Source organism: Erinaceus europaeus, chromosome 2 (assembly GCF_950295315.1).
Source record: "Erinaceus europaeus chromosome 2, mEriEur2.1, whole genome shotgun sequence".
Taxonomy (NCBI): domain Eukaryota; kingdom Metazoa; phylum Chordata; class Mammalia; order Eulipotyphla; family Erinaceidae; genus Erinaceus; species Erinaceus europaeus.
The window spans coordinates 39125144-39146770 of NC_080163.1; the positions used below are offsets into that span (position 1 = coordinate 39125144).

The 21627-nt window shown below is 41.7% G+C and overlaps 1 protein-coding gene across 12 annotated transcripts in view; it reads right to left on the reverse strand.

The window, feature by feature from the left end:
* Positions 1–21627, reverse strand: part of LOC103110724 (core histone macro-H2A.1) — an 80704-nt gene that overhangs the window by 18274 nt on the left and 40803 nt on the right. For 7 of the 12 annotated variants that reach the window (XR_009546271.1, XR_009546273.1, XM_060178295.1 and 4 more), the window contains one exon: positions 6381–6491. Coding sequence is in view for 9 of the 12 variants with exons in the window: in XM_060178295.1 (XP_060034278.1) it covers positions 6381–6491 (111 nt within the window). In the remaining 3 variants the exon portion in view is untranslated. Of the gene's footprint in view, positions 1–5392; positions 5542–6380; positions 6492–21627 lie in introns of those variants that run through there. The other 5 variants (XR_009546274.1, XM_007519893.3, XM_007519896.3 and 2 more) reach the window with 3 other exon arrangements.

Here is a 21627-nt window from a genome sequence, read left to right on the forward strand (position 1 = left end):
GGATGTTAAGAAAATAATAAAGGGGGGTGGGGGGAACCTACTTAGACTAAAAGTCATCCTTTGGGAGAAAGTAGTCATGGGACCAATCATGTGGCCAGAAAAAGGACTCTGCCTGCTGAAAAGCAATGAGTCTGGCCTGCAGTTAAATATTTGAGTTAGATAAAAGGGACAAATTTTCTCTGGGTTGTGGCTCTTATCCTTGCAGAGTGATTTAGGATCACCCCTATCCTGAGCCTGTGGGGTGATATCAACACAACACAGTTCTCAGAAGCACAGGGTGCCAGAGCGAGAAAGAGAAACAAGCAAGGAGCTAAGGTGCTACCTGCTATACTCAGGGCAAGGGGGGTGGGTAGGACGGCTGGAGGTCTCAGGGCAAGGCCAGTGAATGTTCAGGAGTAGGAAGAAAGCAAAAGGTACTTCCTTCAGGTCCCAACAAATTCCATTTATAAAAACTCAAGGTCAGTCAATACTCCCTGCCCCCACTCCACCATATATACATTTGGGTGAAGTGACGTGCTGTTGATGGGAAAAGGAAAAAAAAAAAATGAGAGGACATTTAGTGTGGCATGGATGTATATATTTTCCAGTCGTTTCAGAGATTTCCTTTTTATTGTTAACAAGCCATATCAGGACTGGTGAGATAGGTCACCTGAGTGAGCACCTGCCTTGCCATGCATACAACCTAGGTTCAAGTCCTGGCCCTCATGGCAGTGGAAGGAGCTGGCAGGAATTTCAGTGGCGTAGTCTCTCTGTCTCTGTCTCTACTTGAAAAAAAATGGCCAGGAGTGGTGAAGATCTAGCAATGACCAAAAAAAAGTCAGATGCTTCTGCATTTGTACTTAGAAATGCCTCGGAAAATCACTATTCCCTGAGCTCTGGTTTGGCTAGTTGGGAAGAAGACCCCGGGAGACTCTCTCTGACTCTTCCTGAGAGAGCCATACCTTTAAGTAAATGGGCTTCCCTGGGGAAGCTGTGGGGCTTCATGGCTTTGCAGAAGTGAGGCTGTGATTACAAACAGCATTCACATTCCTCTGGGAATTCCTAGTTCCCTGACTCACTGTCTTCCCTTCTGACCAGAGGCAGCAGCCTCCATCCTGGCACACACAGACCACAGCATGCCTGGGAGTCATTATGACCAGTAGTGAGAGTCCCAGCTAGCCAAGTGCTGCTTTGCCCTCTCCCACACCTAAGCATGGGGCTATAGCTGTGCCTTTCTTACTCTGCTCTGCTGTGTTGTGCTGAGCTAAACCCAGCAGGAGTACTCAGGCCAAGCCACAGTTATATTTTTCTGTTATTAAATACATAAAAATACTTTTAAAAATCTTGTCTATATAAGCATGAGTTGGGAGAGAGAGTGCCTGTGTATATTTCAGAGGGTAGGGGAGGGCAGAATACACTGCTTTAGGTAATTTGGAGAGACAACCAGGTAACCAACTTGGTTTGGGCAGGCTAGACTAGTAGGCAGAAGCCAACAGTGAGATTCATGAACAAAGATGGTAACTTCTTGAGACACGAGGAAAAAAATTCGTGAGCATAAGGTGCAAATGGGCCATGTATGTATGTGCATGTCTGAGCAGAGTCCTGTAGTCCTAGAAGGTCCTAAGCCCCTCACACCTGATCATGGTCAAATCCACCTTGTCTCTCAGTCAGAGGGACATATAGTTGTGTGAAGCACACAGCAGAGTAGGCTACAGCCCACAGAGCCCACCAGGCACAGCCTTTGTCCAGGCACTAGCAAGTGAGTCCCGTTATCACTGAATATCTAGGAAAAACCTGAAACTGTGTAAACATCAGAAATATATACCACATTTCTGATTGCCAGAGGCAGTCAGTGAATGTTCAAAAAAGGTGGGGGGGGGCTACTTAGACTAAAAGTTATCCTTTGTGAGAAAGCAGTTCTTACAACTTTCTTATGGGGCAGAATAGTGTATCAGATTTCTGGGAAACTGAAAATTCCCAAGTCTGAATTTCCAGGAGGAGGAGGTGCATAATTCTCTACCTCATCATTGATTTAAAAAAAAAAAAATTAAATTTTAAACAACAGCAAGAGGAATTTAAAGTATCTGTGAATAAAAAAGTGGCCAAACTGTACACAGAAAGGTGCAAGACCATGGTTAGAAGAAAAGGATGTAACCAAGTGCCCTTCAAGAGCCCTTCTACCACTAGGATTTGAGATCTACAGTACCTAAGTCTTCCCTTTAGCTGTTATGCCCATAGGAACATGTGCTCTCTGGTCTTTGTGTGATTACAGAAGCAGCTCCCTGCAGACTGAGTGAGCTGCATCTTAACCCTGAGTGCCACAGTATGGCTAAGACAGGCTTCTCTAAGCACATAACTAGAACTGAAATTAAAGGCCAGATATCAGTGCATAACTGAATATAAAATGAGCATCTTCCTGACCTTAAAGCAGGCCGAATGAAAATTTCAGAGGTCAGGAACTGGGCTCTTGGCCTGGCTAAGACAAGAGGAAGCTCAAAACCAAGACAATTTTTTGGAAGGGAGGCTGGCACCCACCATTTAGGGTAGGTGAGAGGACAGGAGGACCTGGTGTCTTGGAATTACTGGACAGACATCCAGGTTGCCATGCCCTGGCCCACTTGGCTAGAAGAAATGGTACAATGCTTTATTTTTGTGTGAAGTATGCTTATAAATTTAATACTAGGAAATGAAGAGGCAGACACAATCTGAGTGGCATGTTGTTTAACCTGTATTTGTCAAATTTGGTGTGTCTTTTTTGCTAACAGACAAGGAAGGAAGTAGAATTTCCTGGTCTCATTTCTCTGTGCTACCTACATAAAACGCAACTCTTTTCCAGTTCTCAAAGGCCACTTCCACTAAGGAGGATGGCAAGGGTGGTGTTTTCAATAGAACAATTTCTAATGGAGGACCATGTTTACCCCTGAGGCTCACCTTAGGGCTTACTCCTACCCTGCTGCTTCTGGGGCCCCTAATCTGTGCTGAGCTGCTCACTCTCCTAGCCTGAATTTCCTCAGAGACTCCAGTCAGACCTGGCAGTTGCATCTGGTGAGTCTTGGGCTAGAATGTGTACACAAAGATTTAGACACATGGGGGGCAGGAACTGAGTCACTCTCCATGGCTTCCTCAGTTTCCTGAACTATCTCAGAAGCTAACTGTCATCCACTAGGTAGAAAGGGAAGGGGGGTGACCTTTCTTCCTCAGTGCTGCTTTAAGCCCTCTCCTTCTGTCTCCTATGCCACCAAGACCCTGGTGTACAGTGTTTGGGTCAGAGAGAGAACACCCACAATCCCCTTCCCCTCTAGTGGCCTACAATGCTAGGGTTATAATTCTGCTGCTTTGGGAGGCACAGACTCACTCACACCTCCTTCCACAGTCTTCCCTACTGCTTCAAATAGCACTGGCCCTACCAAGGAAACTGAAGTCATTTATAACAACTGATACAGATTTATAGACATACACATTGGAAGTGTTTTTTGAAATAAAACCATTAGGTTTTTAAATCTCTAAAAAGGACAAGCCTCTGTTCCTTTGAACCACAAAAGCAAAAGCATTGAGTTGATTCAGATTCATAGCTCTGCTTTCTTTCTGAAAACAATAATGTGTGTGAACACTGGGTAAAACCAGAGAGTAATGAGGCCGATTACTCTTGAGGCCCCAGTATGTGAAATACATCATCAACAACAACAATTAGATCCCAGGCTCCTAAGCTCTGGGCCGGCTGCTCTTGCAAGTAGCTTAGCAACCATGCTTTACAGGGCTGGAGCCAGACAGTATCACCTTTCTCCAGCCCAGCTTGCTTGCAATAGTCAAGCATTGGTTTCATCGTCACAGATGGAAAAATAAGATTCAGAGAACACAGGGTACCATACATTCATCATTCTAAAGTACCCTTTCTGAAACATTTCCTAAAAGTCAAGTCAAAATTAATGTTGGTAGTAAAAACATTTTAAAATTGTGCTTTGTATAAAAATTCATGTGTATCAGTCTAATGGCTCATGGTCCTTTTGCACTTTCTCATGGTTTTCATCTGATAGTAATAGTCAATAAAGGGTCAGAAATTACTGCTTCAAAACAGCACTCCCAAGGATAAATGTTCCCTTACTCTCATGCTGCAGGGACAGCACAGGGCTTCAGACAGTGGCGAGCAGACTAGTGTCTAGCACTGGTGCCCAGGCAGACTAAGACCCTGCTTTACCCTGTGACGTCACGTTTTAGACAAAGGCAATTTCTGAAAGGGTGCCTGCAATGTTAGCACAGAGGGTACCTGGGTCTGGATTTGTGATTCTTGGGTCATTAAGTTTGAGGCACATTTTATGAGAAGGGCAGTCATGGTAGCTTGCTTTTTTTGTTTTCACCACTAGCACTTAACTGTGTGGTATGGGATAGAAAGTGAGTGGTCAGCCTGGTTCTATACTCAGCCCTTCCTCTTACAAGTCACTCATTTTATACTGAATTCCACCTTCAACCAATCCTTTCAGAATCTCTCACCAAAAGTTGAGCTATTAAATAAGCACTTCCTTGCCAAGCCCACTTCTATTTTCCTCTATTTCTTAGATAATAGTAGATGCCACACTTATACATTATCATAGAGTATACGTCTCTGTAATTTTCTGAACTTCCTCTCTCCAACCTTAAGCAGGGTACGGTCATATTGATTGGATTTAGACTTTCTGGTACTTCCGTTTATGTGTCACCCGAGACTGGACTCTTGAGATGACCTGTGTCCAAAATGGAGGAGACAGTGCTATCTGATTGCAGAGAAACCAGCAAGGTATCTGCGGCCTTTGCTGCCTCCCCTTCAGAACTCACGGTAGCAGAGCCCAAACCACCCATGAATGAAGGGGTGAAGAAGGGCACCTGCATGTGCACATGGACAGTTGTGTGGCTGACTGCTGCTCCTTTGGAAATAACTGGTGTTATTGAGCAAGTCACTGTGAGGAGTTTTGGTCTGAGGGTGACTTCGGGGTGGCTGGCAAGAGGGAGCAACAACAAAGGTAAAGGAGAGGTCAGGGCACCCAAGGAAGTTGTGGGGGAAGGAGACACAGAGAGAGGACAGCCCCATGGACTAAGCTGTTCTGTGTCTTTAATAGGCTTTCAAGAACTGGTTAGTCATCTACATTAGGAATCTAGAACACATGACCTAGCCCTAAGTAGCATAAGTTTTTCACACTCCAGTTTAAACCAAAGCCATTTAGATGACAGGTCACATTAACTTTCAATATACTAATATTAATCAAAAGACATGAAAAGGATTTTAAAAGGAGACCCAGGTTGTTGCCTTCACTGCTGAGTTGGAAAATGTTTAAATATATACAACAGTTTAAGAAAAAAAAATTCAAAGCCCCAGACCTTAAGATGACAACTAGTGCTGCTTAGTATTTCCATTGGAAAGTACATACAAAATACAGAGAAGGGTTATACAATGTAAACTGTAATGGTTATTTGCTGGAACAGGGTCCGCCACAGGAATTGCATCATGAGAGCCTGAGTGCAATTAATGACAGGAAGAGGAGATGGGGGAAGAGGAGCACTGGCAATGACAGGAGCAGGACGACTGTGTCACTAAGATGCAAAACAAAATTGACAGTGAGGTTTTAAAAATGATGCAGCTTCAGAACCAATTTGACCACATTCGAGTCAAGCACAATTTACATGGAAGGAATATTTTTTCTTCAAATATTTAAATGCCAGATAAAAATTAAGAAAATTCTAATCCCTCTCCCACCTACCCACCCCCACCCCCCACCTATCCTTCTTTTACTTTTGGTGTTCATAGAGCAGTATTTGTTAATGCTCATTCTTATGTCTTAAAAGCCTTTGCATCATTTTTATTTTCAACAAAAGTGAATCATCTTTTACAGAACCATGGCATCCTGGCAAAGCTCATCACAGGGGTGGCTGGAAATATATTGCCCGTGGTTAAAACAAAATAAACAGTCATCTTGAGGAGGTCAGGTAGTTCTGGGCACCTGTCAGTATGTCCAGAAACAACCCCACTCCCTGGCCCAGGGGTCTATCTTTAGTATGTGCCCCCCCCCCAACTAGAGCTTTCCTTTTCTAGGACTGGGTTTTGACTTCTGTCTTACTGGTCAATGTTGTATGATGACCAGGTTATCCCATATAAACTGCTACTTCCATAGATAACCCCACTGTGCCCCCCCCAGCAATAATGTCCCCATCTTTACCATTATTACCTCCCCCATACACTCACCTCACCAAGTCCCCCTCCACCCTGTTTCTCCCACCACAGACCTCTCTATGACCACTAAAGCCCCTGTTGTCCACTTTGTCCACCCACACTGACTAGACCAGCAGTGGCCTCCAGGAATTCCCCAGAACTTCCTCCTGGCATAGACCACCTACACCCATTAGTCCCAGGGCACAACTGTGTGCTTGCCTACCTTCTGGCCAAGGAAGAGGCTCTTGGTGGAGAGGACTGTAAAGCCATCGGCAGGCGTGCCTTCGGTCGTGCTGTCGGCACTGGCTGCCTTGCTGACTTCTCCCTGTTTCTTCTTGCACAAATAAAACGATATGAGGCCCACACAGGCAGATGCTGAATGAATCTGGGCTTGCCTAACAGGGGAATGGCCCTCAGACCTTACCCATAATACTTGTTAAAATACAAAACCAAACCACAACCAGTTTTCCACATTTCTCAAAGTGGGGCTGTGGGTTTATTTTGAAGTCCAATATTTTTATGAAGTTAAAATTGTATTTTTGTCACTTTATAATGTTAAAAAATAGAAGGCCAGGCACCCCAGTATACTGCACATGCATAAGGGCCTAGATTCAAGCCTCCTAGTTCCCACCTGCAGGGAAAAGCTTCATAAGTGGTGAAGTAGTGTTGCAGGTCTCTCTCTCTCTCTTACACACATACACACACATACACATACACACACACACACACACACACACACACACACACGTCTCAATCCAGTAAAAAAGAAAAAAAAAAGTTCTTGGGAAACAGGCACCAAGGCCTCTTGCAATAACCCTGGTGGAAAAAAATCCAACAGAAAACTACTGGAAGTTATTAGGCAATATAGCAAGGTGTCAGGCTACAAAATCAATGTACAAAAATCAGTGGCACTTCTTTATGCAAACACTAAATCTGAAGAAGACATCCAGAAATCACTCCCATTTACTGTTTCAGCAAAATCAGTCAAATACCTAGGAATAAAATTGACCAAAGAAGTGAAAGACTTGTATACTGAAAACTGAGTCGCTACTCAAGGAAATAGAAACTGATACCAAGAAATGGAAAGATATCCCATGCTCATGGATTGGAAGAATAAATATCATCAAAATGAATGTTCTCTCCAGAGTCATATACAAATTTAATGCAATACCCATCAAAGTTCCACTAAGCTTCTTTAAGAGAATAGAACAAAAACTACAACCATTTATCTGGAACCTGAAGACACTTAGAATTGCCAAAACCATCTTGAGGAAAAGGAACAGAAATGGAGGCATCACACTCCCACATCTCAAACTATACTATAAATCCATCATCATCAAAACAGCATGGACTGGAACAAAAATAGGCACACAGACCAGTGGAACAGAATTGAAAGCCCAGAAATAAATCCCCACACCTATGGACATCTAATCTTTCATAAGGGGGCCCAAAGGATTAAATGGAAGAAGGAGGCTCTCTTCAATAAATGGTGCTGGGAAAACTGGGTTGTAACATGCAGAAGAATTAAATTGAACCACGCAGAAGAATTAAATTGAACCACTTTATCTCACCAGAAACAAAAATCAACTCCAAATGGATCAAAGACCTGGATGTTAGACCAGAAACAATCAAATACTTAGAGGAAAACATTGGTAAAACACTTTCCCACCTACACCTCAAGGACATCTTTGATGAAATAAACCCAGTTGCAAGAAAGACTAAAGCAGAAACAAACCAATGGGACTACATCAAATTGAAAAGCTTCTGCATATCCAAAGAAACTATTAAACAAGCAAAGAGACCCCTCACAGAATGGGAGAAGATCTTCACATGCCATACATCAGACAAGAAACTAATCACCAAAATATATAAAGAGCTCAGCAAACTTAGCACCAAAAAAGCAAATGACCCCATCCAAAAATGGGCAGAGGATATGAACAAAACATTCACCTCAGAGGAGATCCAAAAGGCTAACAAACATATGAAAAACTGCTCTAGGTCACTGATTGTCAGAGAAATGCAAATTAAGACAACACTAAGATACCACCTCACTCCTGTAAGAATGGCATACATCAAAAAGGACAGCAGCAACAAATGCTGGAGAGGATGTGGGGACAGAGGAACCCTTTTACATTGCTGGTGGGAATGTAAATTGGTACAGCCTCTGTGGAGAGCAGTCTGGAAAACTCTCAGAAGGCTAGACATGGACCTTCCATATGATCCAGTAATTCCTCTCCTGGGGTTATACCCCAAGGACTCCATAACACCCAACCAAAAAGAGGTGTGTACTCCTATGTTCATAGCAGCACAATTCATAATAGCTAAGACCTGGAAGCAACCCAGGTGCCCAACAACAGATGAGTGGCTGAGAAAGCTGTGGTATATATACACAATGGAATACTATGCAGCTATCAAGAACAATGAACCCACCTTCTCTGACCCATCTTGGACAGAGCTAGAAGGAATTATGTTAAGTGAGCTAAATCAGAAAGATAAAGATGAGTATGGGATGATCCCACTCCTCAACAGAAGTTGAGTAAGAAGATCTGAAAGGGAAACTAAAAGCAGGACCTGACCAAATTGTAAGTAGGGCATCAAAGTAAAAGCCCTGTGGTGAGGGGTAGACATCAGCTTCCTGGGGCAGTGGGGGGTGGGAGTGGGTGGGAGGGATGGGTCACAGTCTTTTGGTGGTAGGAATGGTGTTTATGTACACTCCTAGCAAAATGTAGACATATAAATCACTAGTTAATTAATATGAGAGGGGGAAAATCAATTGTATGTCTCAAAGTTTTTCAAAACACAAACTGAATCTTTTTAATATATAGGCTGTGTATTTGATATGCGGACTCTCTCAAAAGCCTAGACCAAGTAGATTAGAAGCATCCAATAGCACAGCTATATACAAGATACTGGGTACTGTACAGCAAACCCTAACAAAAGGACTTTTCAAAGTTAACCCAATTACCAAATAATGTGATGATAACATTAACTATCGATTGTCTTTTTGAACCCTAAGACAGCAGGAACCTCACATCTCCACTATAGAGCCCCTACTTCCCCCAGTCCTGGAACCCTTGGATAGGGCCCACTTTCCCATATGCCTCTCCCAATCCATATCAAATAATATTTCATCCGCCGATCACAACCTAACCAACGCAACAATTGCCACCTCAACATGCTTCACCTCAGACTGTGTCCAGAGACTTCACATGTGGAATGACAACCCTTCAGCTTCATTACTCGGGTGAGACCTTTCCTTTTATAGTACACTTTAATTTCATCTCAGGTAGTTCACTTTCTAACAAAGTCCCAAAACCTAGATATACACCAGTTTCTGTGAGAGAGAGCTTATGTTCACATGTATCCATAAACTACTGCAAAATATATACCTGAAAGCAGAAGTACACTAGAGTTTGCAGTGAGTACCTCCCTAACACTTCCTCTCCACTATTCCAAGCTTTGGAATAGTGGGTCCATGATTGCTCAACAATTTGTTTGGCTTTGTATGTTAACTCTCTTTTCAATCACCAGGTTCCAGATGTCATCAGGATGCTAGCCAGGCTTCCCTGGATTGAAGACCCCACCAATGTGTCCTGGAGCTCAGCTTCCCCAGAGACCCACCCTACTAGGGAAAGAGAGAGGCAGACTGGGAGCATGGACCGACCAGTCAACGCCCATGTTCAGCGGGGAAGCAATTATAGAAGCCAGACCTTCTACCTTCTGCAACCCTCAATGACCCTGGGTCCATGCTCCCAGAGGGAAAGAGAGTGGGAAAGCTGTCGGGGGAGAGGGTGGGATATGGAGATTGGGTGGTGGGAATTGTGTGGAGTTGTACCCCTCCTACCCTATGGTTTTGTTAATTAATCCTTTCTTAAATAAAAAAATTTAAAAAAATTAATTAATCAATTAATTAAAATAAGAAAAATAAATCATTTAAAGCCAAACTTTAAAGAAATTATTTCAAACAACCAAACACATCTGGAGCAAGTGCATGTCTCTGAACATTTTCATACTGTTCAAATTTCAGGAAACAAAAACTATTGTAGGTCACTGATTCTCGAAAAGCTAAAAAGAAGGTCAAGGATCACAACACTCCAACCCTCTCCCACTTCCCCTCAGTGAAACTGTCTTATAGAAGGGTCCTCAAGGTAGAAGGTAATGAGCCCACCTGCCCCTCTGGGGTCCTCACCACCACGGTGAGCTGTCAGCATGCTCTAGTGTCTTCCCAGCATCGTGCAGAGTGAAGTGTGTGTGCCCTGGCATTCACAAGAGCCTCCCAAGGAGTAACCGGTATATAAGTCTAATTACATGAAATTCTAGATCTTCAGCTTCCCAAATGTACCTTCTTCTAGGAAAAAAACAAAAACAAACAAACAAAACCCCCCACCTGATCTGCGTTATAAGACTCATTAGCCTGTAGTCAAGGTTTTGTGCTGGGTCTCCTCTCAGAAACTCCCTTTTCTCCCACTTCCCAGAGTAAAAATGAGTATGGTGACCTGCCTGAGAGAAAGATGCTATTGTCTTTCCCCGTCTTGTGCACTCTTCTGTTAAGGTTGAAGCTTGTATTAGAATGAATATTTGGGGGCTGGGTGGTGGCACACCCAGCTGAATGCACATGTTGCCATGTGTAAGAACCCAGGTTCAAGACCCCAGTCCTTTCCTTTGGGAGTGAGGGGGGTGTTTCATAATCAGTGATATAGTACTGCAGTGATATACTACTGCAGGTGTGTCTATCTTTTCCTCTCTATACTTATTCTATCTCAATTTCTATCCTATAAAATAAAGTAATAAATGATTAAATTAAATTAAATTTAAAAAACAGATATTTTGGCTCATGAAGGGGATTTTCTGCATTCGGAAACACTGTTGAATGAAATAGTAAGAACAATGACATTTTTTTGCTTAGGTATTTCACCTTTTCCCTCTATTTCCCAACTATTACTGAAAAGCCTGTCCTTCACAGAGGAAAAGTGAATTGGGAGGCAAGTCAAGAAAACAGGGGATGAGAAGTATGACAGGTGGCCACACATTTCATTATGATAGAAACTATAAAGCAAGGAACATGCCTGTCCATTTGCCTCTTTAGGATTCAGATTCATTAACAAATTAATGTTTTCACTTATATTTAAAATTAAGATTAATTTTGCTGATGATTTTAAGAACTCCTTTGACATTCAGGTTATATGGCTGACTTGGAATGCCTTTCATAAACTAATGAGCTAAATCTGAAGTGCCAAAGTTTTTTATTCAACTGATTTAACAAACACTTTACCAAGAAATATGGTATACACAAAACTGTATTAGAATTAACACTATTTTGGCTTTCCTAATACTTTGAGTGTATCAGATTTGACAAGTGAAAGAGAAACAGATATAATCAACAATTACAGAGTAAATCTTAATAAAGCTTTTAAAGCTTTCCTTATATACTTTGCAGGAAACAAGAAAGAGAAAATCTGGATGACAAATCCTTTCATAAGTCAGATGTTTCTAATTCTGTGCTTTCAACAAAACTAAAGAAATCACAATTTTAGTTAGTCATTGGTGGACCATTAAAAAACTGATGGAGTCTACATAAAAGAAACATACCAAGACTGGTTTCTTAATTATGATGAATATATCAGGGTTGTAAAAGATGTTTACAACAGGAAAACTAGATGAAGGATACTCAGGAACTTTCTGTACTGTCTTTGTAGCTTTTCTATAAATCTAAAATTATTCTAACATAAGACATTTATTAAAATGAGTTGATGACAGATTACTATGTGATTGTTGGCACGTAACTCAGAATTCAGAGCACTGTGTGATGTTTCTATAACAAAATCCTTTCCATTTCCATGTAATTATTTTTGTGAACAAGATTTTCCAGGCACATATAAAGCAAAACAGAATGCTGAGCCCTGTCTCATTTTATCAATAAGTACTACTCAGCTTACGAGACTTGAGTTAAACTCTATCTTCATCAATTCATTCCAAGATATAGTTCCATGAAATGTTTACTTTCTTCTTAGTAAAATGTGTATTCACAAGTATGATTATTATAAGGTAATAATAAATGTGAAAACTATATAATCCTGAGTAATCCCTAATATTTAGTGCTCTTATGATCACAAAAAATCTTTTTCAAAGTAAATCTAAGTTCCTATATATCTTCTTATTCACAGAGATCAATAAAATATGTTAGATTGGGAAAAAATCTTGTGGGTCAAGAGGAAAAAATAATATAAAATTTCCAACTGTTATCATTGGTCAGAGGCAGATAGTGGTATGGTAAAACCCTAAATTTACTTCCTCCCATAGATACACCTCCCCATGGAAATGAAAATAGTTAAAACGCCCTTCCACAACAGAGAACAGACAGACCGCAACAAGACTGATAGGAGAAAAAGGTGAAATCACCATTTTTTTAAAATTTTATTTTATTTATTTATTTCCTTTTGTTGCCCTTGTTGTTTTATTGTTGTAGTTACTATTGTTGTTGTTGTCGTTGTTGGATAGGACAGAAATGGAGAGAGGAGGGGAAGACAGAGAGGAGGAGAGAAAGACACCTGCAGACCTGCGTCACCGCCTGTGAAGCGACTCCCCTGCAGGTGGGGAGCCGGGGTTCGAACCGGGATCCTTATGCCGGTCCTTATGCTTTGCGCCACCTGCGCTTAACCCGCTGCGCTACAGCCTGACTCCCGAAATCACCATTTTTAATAGATGAGTAGTATTTCATTGTGTATATAGACCACAGCTTGCTTAGCCACTCATCTGGTATTAGATATCTGGGTTGCTTCCAGGTTTCAGCTATAACAAATTGTGTGCTCTGAACATAGATATATACATCATTATAAGGACTAAAAGGACTATTAAGCTACTTCTTCTCTTCTGAGGTCTGGCACTAATTTTTCTCATCACCTAAGTTTAGAAGTACCCTATTCCCACAACACCCACAACTAAACAAGAAGACCACCAAACTCACAAGTAGGAAAAGGACTTGAATAGGTATTTCACCCTAATATTAAATGACCTATAAATACATAGGAAGTAATTCAACACCATTAGTCATTAGGGAAATACAAATTAAATTAAAGAAATATCACCACATGCCTACTAGGATGGCAGTAATAAAAATGTAGGAGTACTGAAGAGGATGCAGAAAAGAACACTGAGCAAATGGTTGGTGAGGAGGGAAAATGGAGCAACCATAAGAGTTGTGGTTCTTCAAAGTTAAATATAGTCCAGTAGTTCTACTCTCAAGTATATTTCCCAAATAATTAAAAACAATGACTTGAACATACCTGTACACTGCTGCTTACAACAGCATTATTTATGATATCCAAAAAAGAACCAACCCATGTCCACTGATGACTGAGACTATGAACATCTGTGGCAATACACACAACAGAATACTACTAAATCATAAAGAGGAAAGAATTTTTTATATATACTACAGTAAGGGTAGACCTTCAAACATTATGCCTAATTAAGTAAGACAAGGATACTATGATTCCATTTACGCTGAGTACCTAGAATATGCAAATTTATAGAAACAGAAACTAGAAGCTACCAGTAATGGAGGGTTAATGAGAAGTTAAAGATTATGTTGGGGATGATGAAAAAGTCTGAGATGTAAATAGTGATGTGATTACACAGCACTGTGACTGAATATAATGCTATTGAACTGGACACATTCAAATGGTTAAAATAATAGTTATATCAAGTATACTGTACCACAGTAAAAACTTTTTTATAAAAAAGACTGATAGGAGAAGCAAAGATATCACCTCACTGAGCACCCTGCTCCTGGTTGCTCAAAAACCCTGAGCTTCTCCCTGAGAAGGGGTTTGTGCCCTGTATCAGATACTCCAACCTTTAGGACCTGGAGAAAGAACCCCCCAAAATGTCTTGACTATGAACGCCAATAGAATATGTATAAAGGAGAACCAGGGCTCTGGGTGACAGAGAAGCTCTTTTTGAAGGGCCCATCTGTGAATATGTTCACCCTAGGACCCAGCACAGAGGCAGCAGTTTGAAAAAGCAGCAAAAATGTGTATAAGGGAGTGCATTTGCTGATCCTGGAGAAATTTCTGTGAGTGGCACGAGCCAGGTGGGATTCTTTCTGAGGAAAAAGGGTGTTGGCAAACACTATCTTTTCTTTACACTTCTCTCCATCTTTCTGGTGATGGCAGGTAGGTGGGTGCATGAAGACCTTCTGTTAATGGTTAAATTCAGTCAATGGAAGCTAAAGCTCTCAGATGTACAAGTCAATGCTAAAGTCGACAGTGAGCCTCACCACCTATACTCACTGACCACTCCTCTTGCTAAAGCCTAGAGCATGTCAGACACCCATGCACTAGCCTGCAGCATAAGCTAAAGCTTCAGGTGCAGCAGTTCACACACAGGATACCCTCTGATACACACCAGACAGCCAGGGGGACTTGTGTTCCAAGGCCCTCAGGAACCAAAACACTAGAAATGTAGCTTTTTGTTTATTTTTGCCACCAGGTTTATTGCTGGGGTTCAATATCTGCACAATGACTCCATTGCTCCCAGCTGCCATTTTTTTCCTTTTAATAGAGGATAAGAAATACAGAAAGAGAGAGAGAGAGGAGAAGAAGGAGGAGGAGGAGGAGGAAGAGGAGGAGGAGGAGAAGGAGGAGAAGGAGGCAGAGAAGGAGGCAGAGGAGAAGGAGGAGAAAAATCTAGAAGGGGAGATACCTGCAGTACTGCTTTACCACCCATGAAGCTTCCCCCTGCAGGTGGGGATGGGGCCTGAACCTGGGTCCTCACACAAGGAAATGTTTGTGCTCTACCAATTATATGACTGTCTGACCTGGAAAGGTAGCTCTTACTGTCAACCTCATTGCACAGCCAACAGAGACCCCCATCCACCATCCCACCCTCATTTTACTTTGAACAACAAAAGCCTGTTGCCTGCCCTGGAACTTAAAGTCTGCTCCATAGACTTCAGGTTTGCATGCAGCTAGAGCTTACAGAGGCACTATCAGACCAGAGGCAGGGAGACACTCTCACAGCATTGTGTTCTGATGCTTGGTCTGCCACAGCTCACTAGTACCTCCTAGGGAAAACTTTCACACACAGCTGCGGTCCTGATTTTTCACCTGTTACCCAGTGGACTCCTCCAAATATCCAGCACGATTTTATGGCTACGGCTCCATAAGACTAATTATTTACATGCTTTTAAAAAGCCTGTCTGAGGGTCTGGTAAGTCATACCAACAGCCTGAAACAAAGTGATGACCAAAGTTTATTCTTTGAATGAATGGAGGATATCTGTACATCATCAACAACTGTAACCTTTCAAAAATAAATCAAGCTGCTTAGCCAATACAAAGACAACCAAAAGCAAAGACAAACTTGAAAGATAAGGCTCTTCTCCTACAAAAGTCCATTCCTTCAAGACTGAGAGAGGTAACTATTTTGTACTAAAAAAAAAAAAAATGGAAATAAAAAGTTAAGCACAAGGGGCCAGGTGGTGGTGCATCTGGTTAAGCACACACATCACAATGTGCAAGGATCTAGGTTCAAGCCCCTGGTCCCCACCTGCAGGGGGAAAGCTTCATGAGTGGTGAAACAGGACTGCAGTGGTCTTTCTTCCTCTTGCCCTCTCTATCTCCCCCTCTCTTCTCAATTTCTCTGTCTCTATCCAATAATAAATATATAAAATATTTTTAAAAAGTCAAGCAAAATGAGGAACCAGGGGAATAGATTCCAAACAAAAGAATAAGACAGAAGATAGTATAATGAATGAAAGCAACACAAAAGCCCCTCCATAGAGGACTGGATAAAGAAGTCATGGGCTATATAAATATATACACAAACTTTTTTTTTCAATGGAATATTACTCTGTAATTAAAGTTGATATTGTACTCTTCCAGACAAAATGGATGGAACTTTCAGGTGACTATACTTAATATAGAGGTGAGGAAGTGAAAGATAACTGTCACATGGTTTTATTCATTTGTAGAACAAAAGAACTTGCAAAAGAAAAAACCGGAAGAGCCAAACTGACTGTAAAACTTTGTAGGAACTATAGAGGTTATGGGGTAGGGACAGATGAGCTTTGGTGGTGGCTATATCCCTGTCATCTTATAATTTTGCAAAAACCATTATTACAGTATCTCCCCTTGCAGGCAGGGACTGGGGTCTTGAATTGGAGTCCTTGAACACTGTAACATGTGCATGCAACTAAATATACCACCACCATAAAAAGTTTTTTTATATCAGCTTTCATTACATGAAAAAATTACCATTTGAAGATAACAAATATATTTTGAAAATGTTAACTATCAATTTTTAAATGTGTAAGAGACAAAAATGGTCAAGACTTTAGAAGGTATATAAGCAAAAAGTCTCAAAACCACTACTCTACCCAGTGAATGTCATACATGCAAGTGGCGTTCAGTTAATGCTTGAGAGTGGCATATAGTTGATAAAACAAAGATTTAGTGCTTCAGTTCAAGGACACCCAGATTTTAAGAAGCAAGCCCTAACTGACAGAATTTCAAGCATCCAGGTATTGGAACTGGTGACTGGTATGTGCCTGAGAGCTTTCTTGTGTCCTGTACAAGTCAGCAGCCCAGGTTATAAGGCTGTTCAACCTGGGATGTTAGCAGTGTTTTTAGTGATTCATTTGCATGTGGTCTCCTCCTTTAAAGCCGATGACCCCACTCACCCTGCAGTCTTTCATCATCATAGCAGAAGGGCTTCTTCTGCCAAGGGAGTGGTTCAATCACAGAATGTAAAAATATGTTTGAGCTTGGACATTCTGCATCTGAGTTGGTGGCTCTCTCTCCAAGTGGTATGACCTTAGGAAAATGTCCTACCTCTCCTAAGTCTTAGGTTTTTCATTTAGAAAATGAAACTAAGGTGAGAGGACCCTGATTAAATGAATGACCAAGACAGAATAAAGGTAGCCAGTGTGCAAACACAAACTATTCCCTTCCAGTTCTCTGTACTTGTTCTACTTGTCAGATAATGCCTGTCTCTGCTTGTTCCCTGAAAGGTCCCACCCACAAGCAGTGGGTTGTTTTAGGGCAGCACTGTCTTGTGTGATGCCACTTTCCAATATATTAACTGTGTCCTGAATTTCTCATAAACTTAGGAATTATGTCCCCTCCTTACCTGGCACCAAACTGCCCTTTCTTTTATGAAATGGTGATATTATCAATAAGTGATATTCTTTTCATATCCTGGCTAGCAGACAGGGATGAGGGGATTGATAGCAATATTCTGTTGATCATCAAAAAAAAAAAAAAAACAGAATTCTTAGAATTTTATGTTTTACAAATCCCCAAGCAAACAATACACTCACCTAGCTGTGTTTTAAGCAGCAGAAAGCCCTTAAAGTCAGAGTCAAGGACTCTGCATATGACCCAGGCTCAAGCCCTGGAATCCTATGGGAGGTGCTATCATAACAGTGGATAATGCTGTGGTATCTTTTCCACCAATTCCATACGGTGGGTTTTCAGGAATGTCATATATATTTTTGCATAGAAAAGCATGGAAAAATTTTTCATGACTATTCTGACAACCCAATACAAGTATACAAAAATAAAGTGACCCAGAGTGGTGACACTGTTCATGAGTAAAGCCCCAATTCTAGAAAAAATAGTAGTTAATAGTCAAGCCAGCATCAGTGAGAGACAGAAGAATCTGCAGAACTAAACATTCAAAACATCTGTGACATCATCAGCACACAACTGCATTTGCCTATCTCCTTCACTCTGATGTTTGAACTGCCAGAAATTTCACTGAAAACCCAGCAAACTTTGTAAGGAAAGCAGCCTCTCAGAACAATCTATTCCTCTCTCTAGTATACCTTACCAGACTATTAACCACTCAATCTGGAGCTTAAATACTGATTTTGCAAAAAAAATTGAGAGGTACTCTAACAAAGTCATCTTTGGCTTTTTGCTAGCCCATGAGCTAGCAGAACTACGTGATCAGGAGGATGGTTTTCATATGGAGACGGCGGTAGTTGGAATGGTAGTGTGAATTATATTTGAAAAATTCAGCTTTTTGGCAAAAGTTATCTTCCTGGTGCTCCACTACAAATTATCCCATGACTCTGCCATGTCTCTGACCCGGGTGAGCCCAGTCCCTCCCTTCCCCCCATAGCACTGAAGGAAGTTTTGATGCTGTTTTTTTTTTTTTATTCTGTCTCTGCCTTTAAAATTACATATATTATCCTATGACTTTTAGTAAACACCACAACAACTAGATTTTAATCTGGGGAATTTAGGCATGGTTCCATTGAATATCTGGTAATTTAAGCATTTTATTTGATAAGGATCCCCAGACTTCTGACAAATTAACTGGACATGTTTCAAGCACCACAACCAAATCATGTGATGTCCTCTCTGGGAAGGGCCTGGCATGCTCCTACTTCATAGGCCCAGCTGCTCTTCTTCTGGGTTTTTTTCCCCTCCATCACTTAAAAGACACATATGCCTGATTCCTTTTATTCCACTGTCACCACCTTCTTCCCTGACTGAGTCTCCACCTCATTTCACCCTCATCACTGCCACCCTCCCGTCTACAATGACTATTCAGTCCTCTAGTCTAAAGTCACAGGAAGGACAGCCTTTTATTCACTGCTGCCGCCTTACTACTGAGAACACTGATGAGCACATGGAGACTTCAAATGAATTCATCTTTTTAAAATACCTCAGTGTTCAGTAGTTTAAAAAAAAAAATGAGGAAACTTTTGAATTTTTTTTATCAGAACACTACTTAGTTCTGGCTTGTGTAGTGCTGGGGATTGAACCAGGGACCTTTGGTGCCTCAAAAGACTTTCTGTATAACCAGTGTGTTACCTCCCCAACTTTTAAAACTTAATCGAAAAAATAAAAAACTTCTTAATGGAATAAAGCACTAGATATGTGAGCAATATAGAAGTCACAAAAACATATTCACCTTGGCAAGTTCCACTTGATTTAATGTCAATCACTAGAAACCTTAAACAGTTAAGTAGCTCTACATGTAGAGATATGGAAGAACCTCCAAGTCAATAACTGCATTGGCTCATATTTGTGCAGAAAACTGTTCTGTTCACTTTCTATGTATTCTCCTGTAAGCCTCCCATACACTCTGTGTTCTATCTCTACTTTATAGATGAAGAAACTGAGATGCCAGCAAGTTAAATGGCTAAGGTCATACACATTAAATGGCAGCACTGGATGTCAGAGTCATGTGAGCCTGCACCCTTACCCAGTATCACACTACCAAAGGAGGTAGGCTGAGGAAGGCTTTATATGTCCATATTCCTTCATGTGCACTAACTTTGTGTGTGTGTGTGTGTGTGTGTGTGTACACCAATTTTTTGTAGTGGTAAATAAATGTTCGGTACAGAGACTGCTCTGGGGAAGGGGGAGACTGCAGCAGGGCTACCTTTTACTGCACACGCTTTAGTAGCATTCAAATACTTACATTACCTCATCAAAAACCAGTTTTGTAAATATGTAGTCACTTAGTTATGATACTGGAATGGATCCCCATCAATTTATAGGGTAGGGAAACTAAGGCACAGATGGTCTGAGGCCACCAAGGAAGGAAGGAAGGAAGGAAGGAAGGAAGGAAGGAAGGAAGGAAGGAAGGAAGGAAAGAAGGAAGGAAAGAAGGAAGGAAGGAAAGAAGGAAGGAAGGAAGGGGCTCTTAACAGACTGCCTAGGATTTGGACTTCCAGCCCCTAGTGGGTTTCATTGCCTTCTCTAACTGTTTCCACTATAGCTGACTGAGCTGTCACAACTGGAGACTTTCAAAACCTTCCAATTACACAGAATTGGGGTGGGGGGAAGATTGTGACTTGGAATTCAAGTGTTGACACTTGAAAAATACCAACTCCCTTTCACTACAAGTGTTTTAGCATGTTACGAAGGCTTTCTCTGCATGTCTCTGGGAAGGTTATTTTCAGAACATTCTATTTAAACCTGGAGATGCGGGGTTCTCCACTGTTTCTGGAAGCTGACACCACAATTTACATTAAACAAATGTTTTGAAAATTAGCTGTTCACGGTTCCAATTTCAGCTTCCCCCAGGGTTTAATGTTAGCCAAATACTCGTACAGTAAGCAGACAATGTGTTTTATTGTGTGGAAGAAAAACAGACCACCATAACAGACATCCTGCTTTTGTAATCAAGGGAAAAGTTGAGTGTTCAAGTGATTATTGACATATGGCTATTAGAAACACTGAGTTCCAGATATAGCTAAGAGCTAAAGACACACACACACACACACACACACACACACACCCCTCCCTCTATATTTCAAGTCTAAAAAAGAAAAAGCATTTCTAGTATTTGATAAATTGGAAAGTTCACAGAGTCATGGGGAAGGAGAGGGGCAATAGGAACAAGGTTCAGGCCAGGGCAGCTGGAGACACTGGAGTTGCTCATACATAGCAGACCTGCGTGAATCTGGGCCATGCCTCTGCCCAAACCCAGAGGAGAGCTGGGCCAAGGAACATGACTTTGCTCCTCCCAGCCTCAGCACCAAACAGCAAAGACCCTGCTCTGTGGCCATCCAGTTCTCTAGAGCCCATTATCAAGCCATGATGAATTGCCACCTTGCCATTTTTTAATACTTAAAAGGGATACACAGTCACTTTCCCCCCTTGCTCTGTCTTCCCTGTCCTGCCCCTCCTCTCAACAGCAAAATGTTCAAAGCTGGAAAAGAAAACAGCTCAATCTGCTAATTTTATACTTAGCAGGAATGAGTAACTGTGCACTTTGTGAAATTCCTGCCTGGCCCTGTGCCTCCTCTAGGACTTGTGAACTCAGTGGTGTGTGAGTGCCTGGAAATCACTTACTGGATGCTCTTCAGTACCAAATTGCCCTCTCAAAGAGCTGAGAGTGATTCTGGGTCCACTAGGACAGAGTGGGGGATGTTGGCAAAAGGTGTTTAGATTATGTGGTTTTCAGAAAAATGTTCACACCCAGAAGGGTGTCCAAGAGATATAGCTTTGTCCACCTCAAGTAAAGATTTCCCACAAATAGTGTGGATGAGCAACGAGAGAGATCAGAGGAGGTGTGCTTGGGTGGGGAGGGCTAGTCCCTCTGAGACACCAAGGGGCCAGGCCTGATCTCCTGACTGACAATAAGAGAACTGACCTACTGGGAGAGCAGGTAGCATGTAGGTCCTGGCACCAATTCTAGGAAGCAGCTTCATCATCGCACTCTGGGGAGAGACTTTGGGTTCTGTCCCATCATTGTATCAATACCTCTTACAAGGCATTTTCAAGAAGTTACTATTGACAGCGTTACAAACTTGGGAGACCAACTTCTGTCATGGGCAGTGGCTTCCTAGTCTGAGGGGGTGTTGCAGTGCAGGGCAGATTTAAGATCTCATCTTAAGATGTCCTTCAACAGCCCTCTCCCTAGTTTATGGGCCTGAAAGGCTGTGACAACAGCTGGCAACCCAGAGCCCAGAAATGAAGAAGCACAAAACACGTGTTCCAGTTGCCC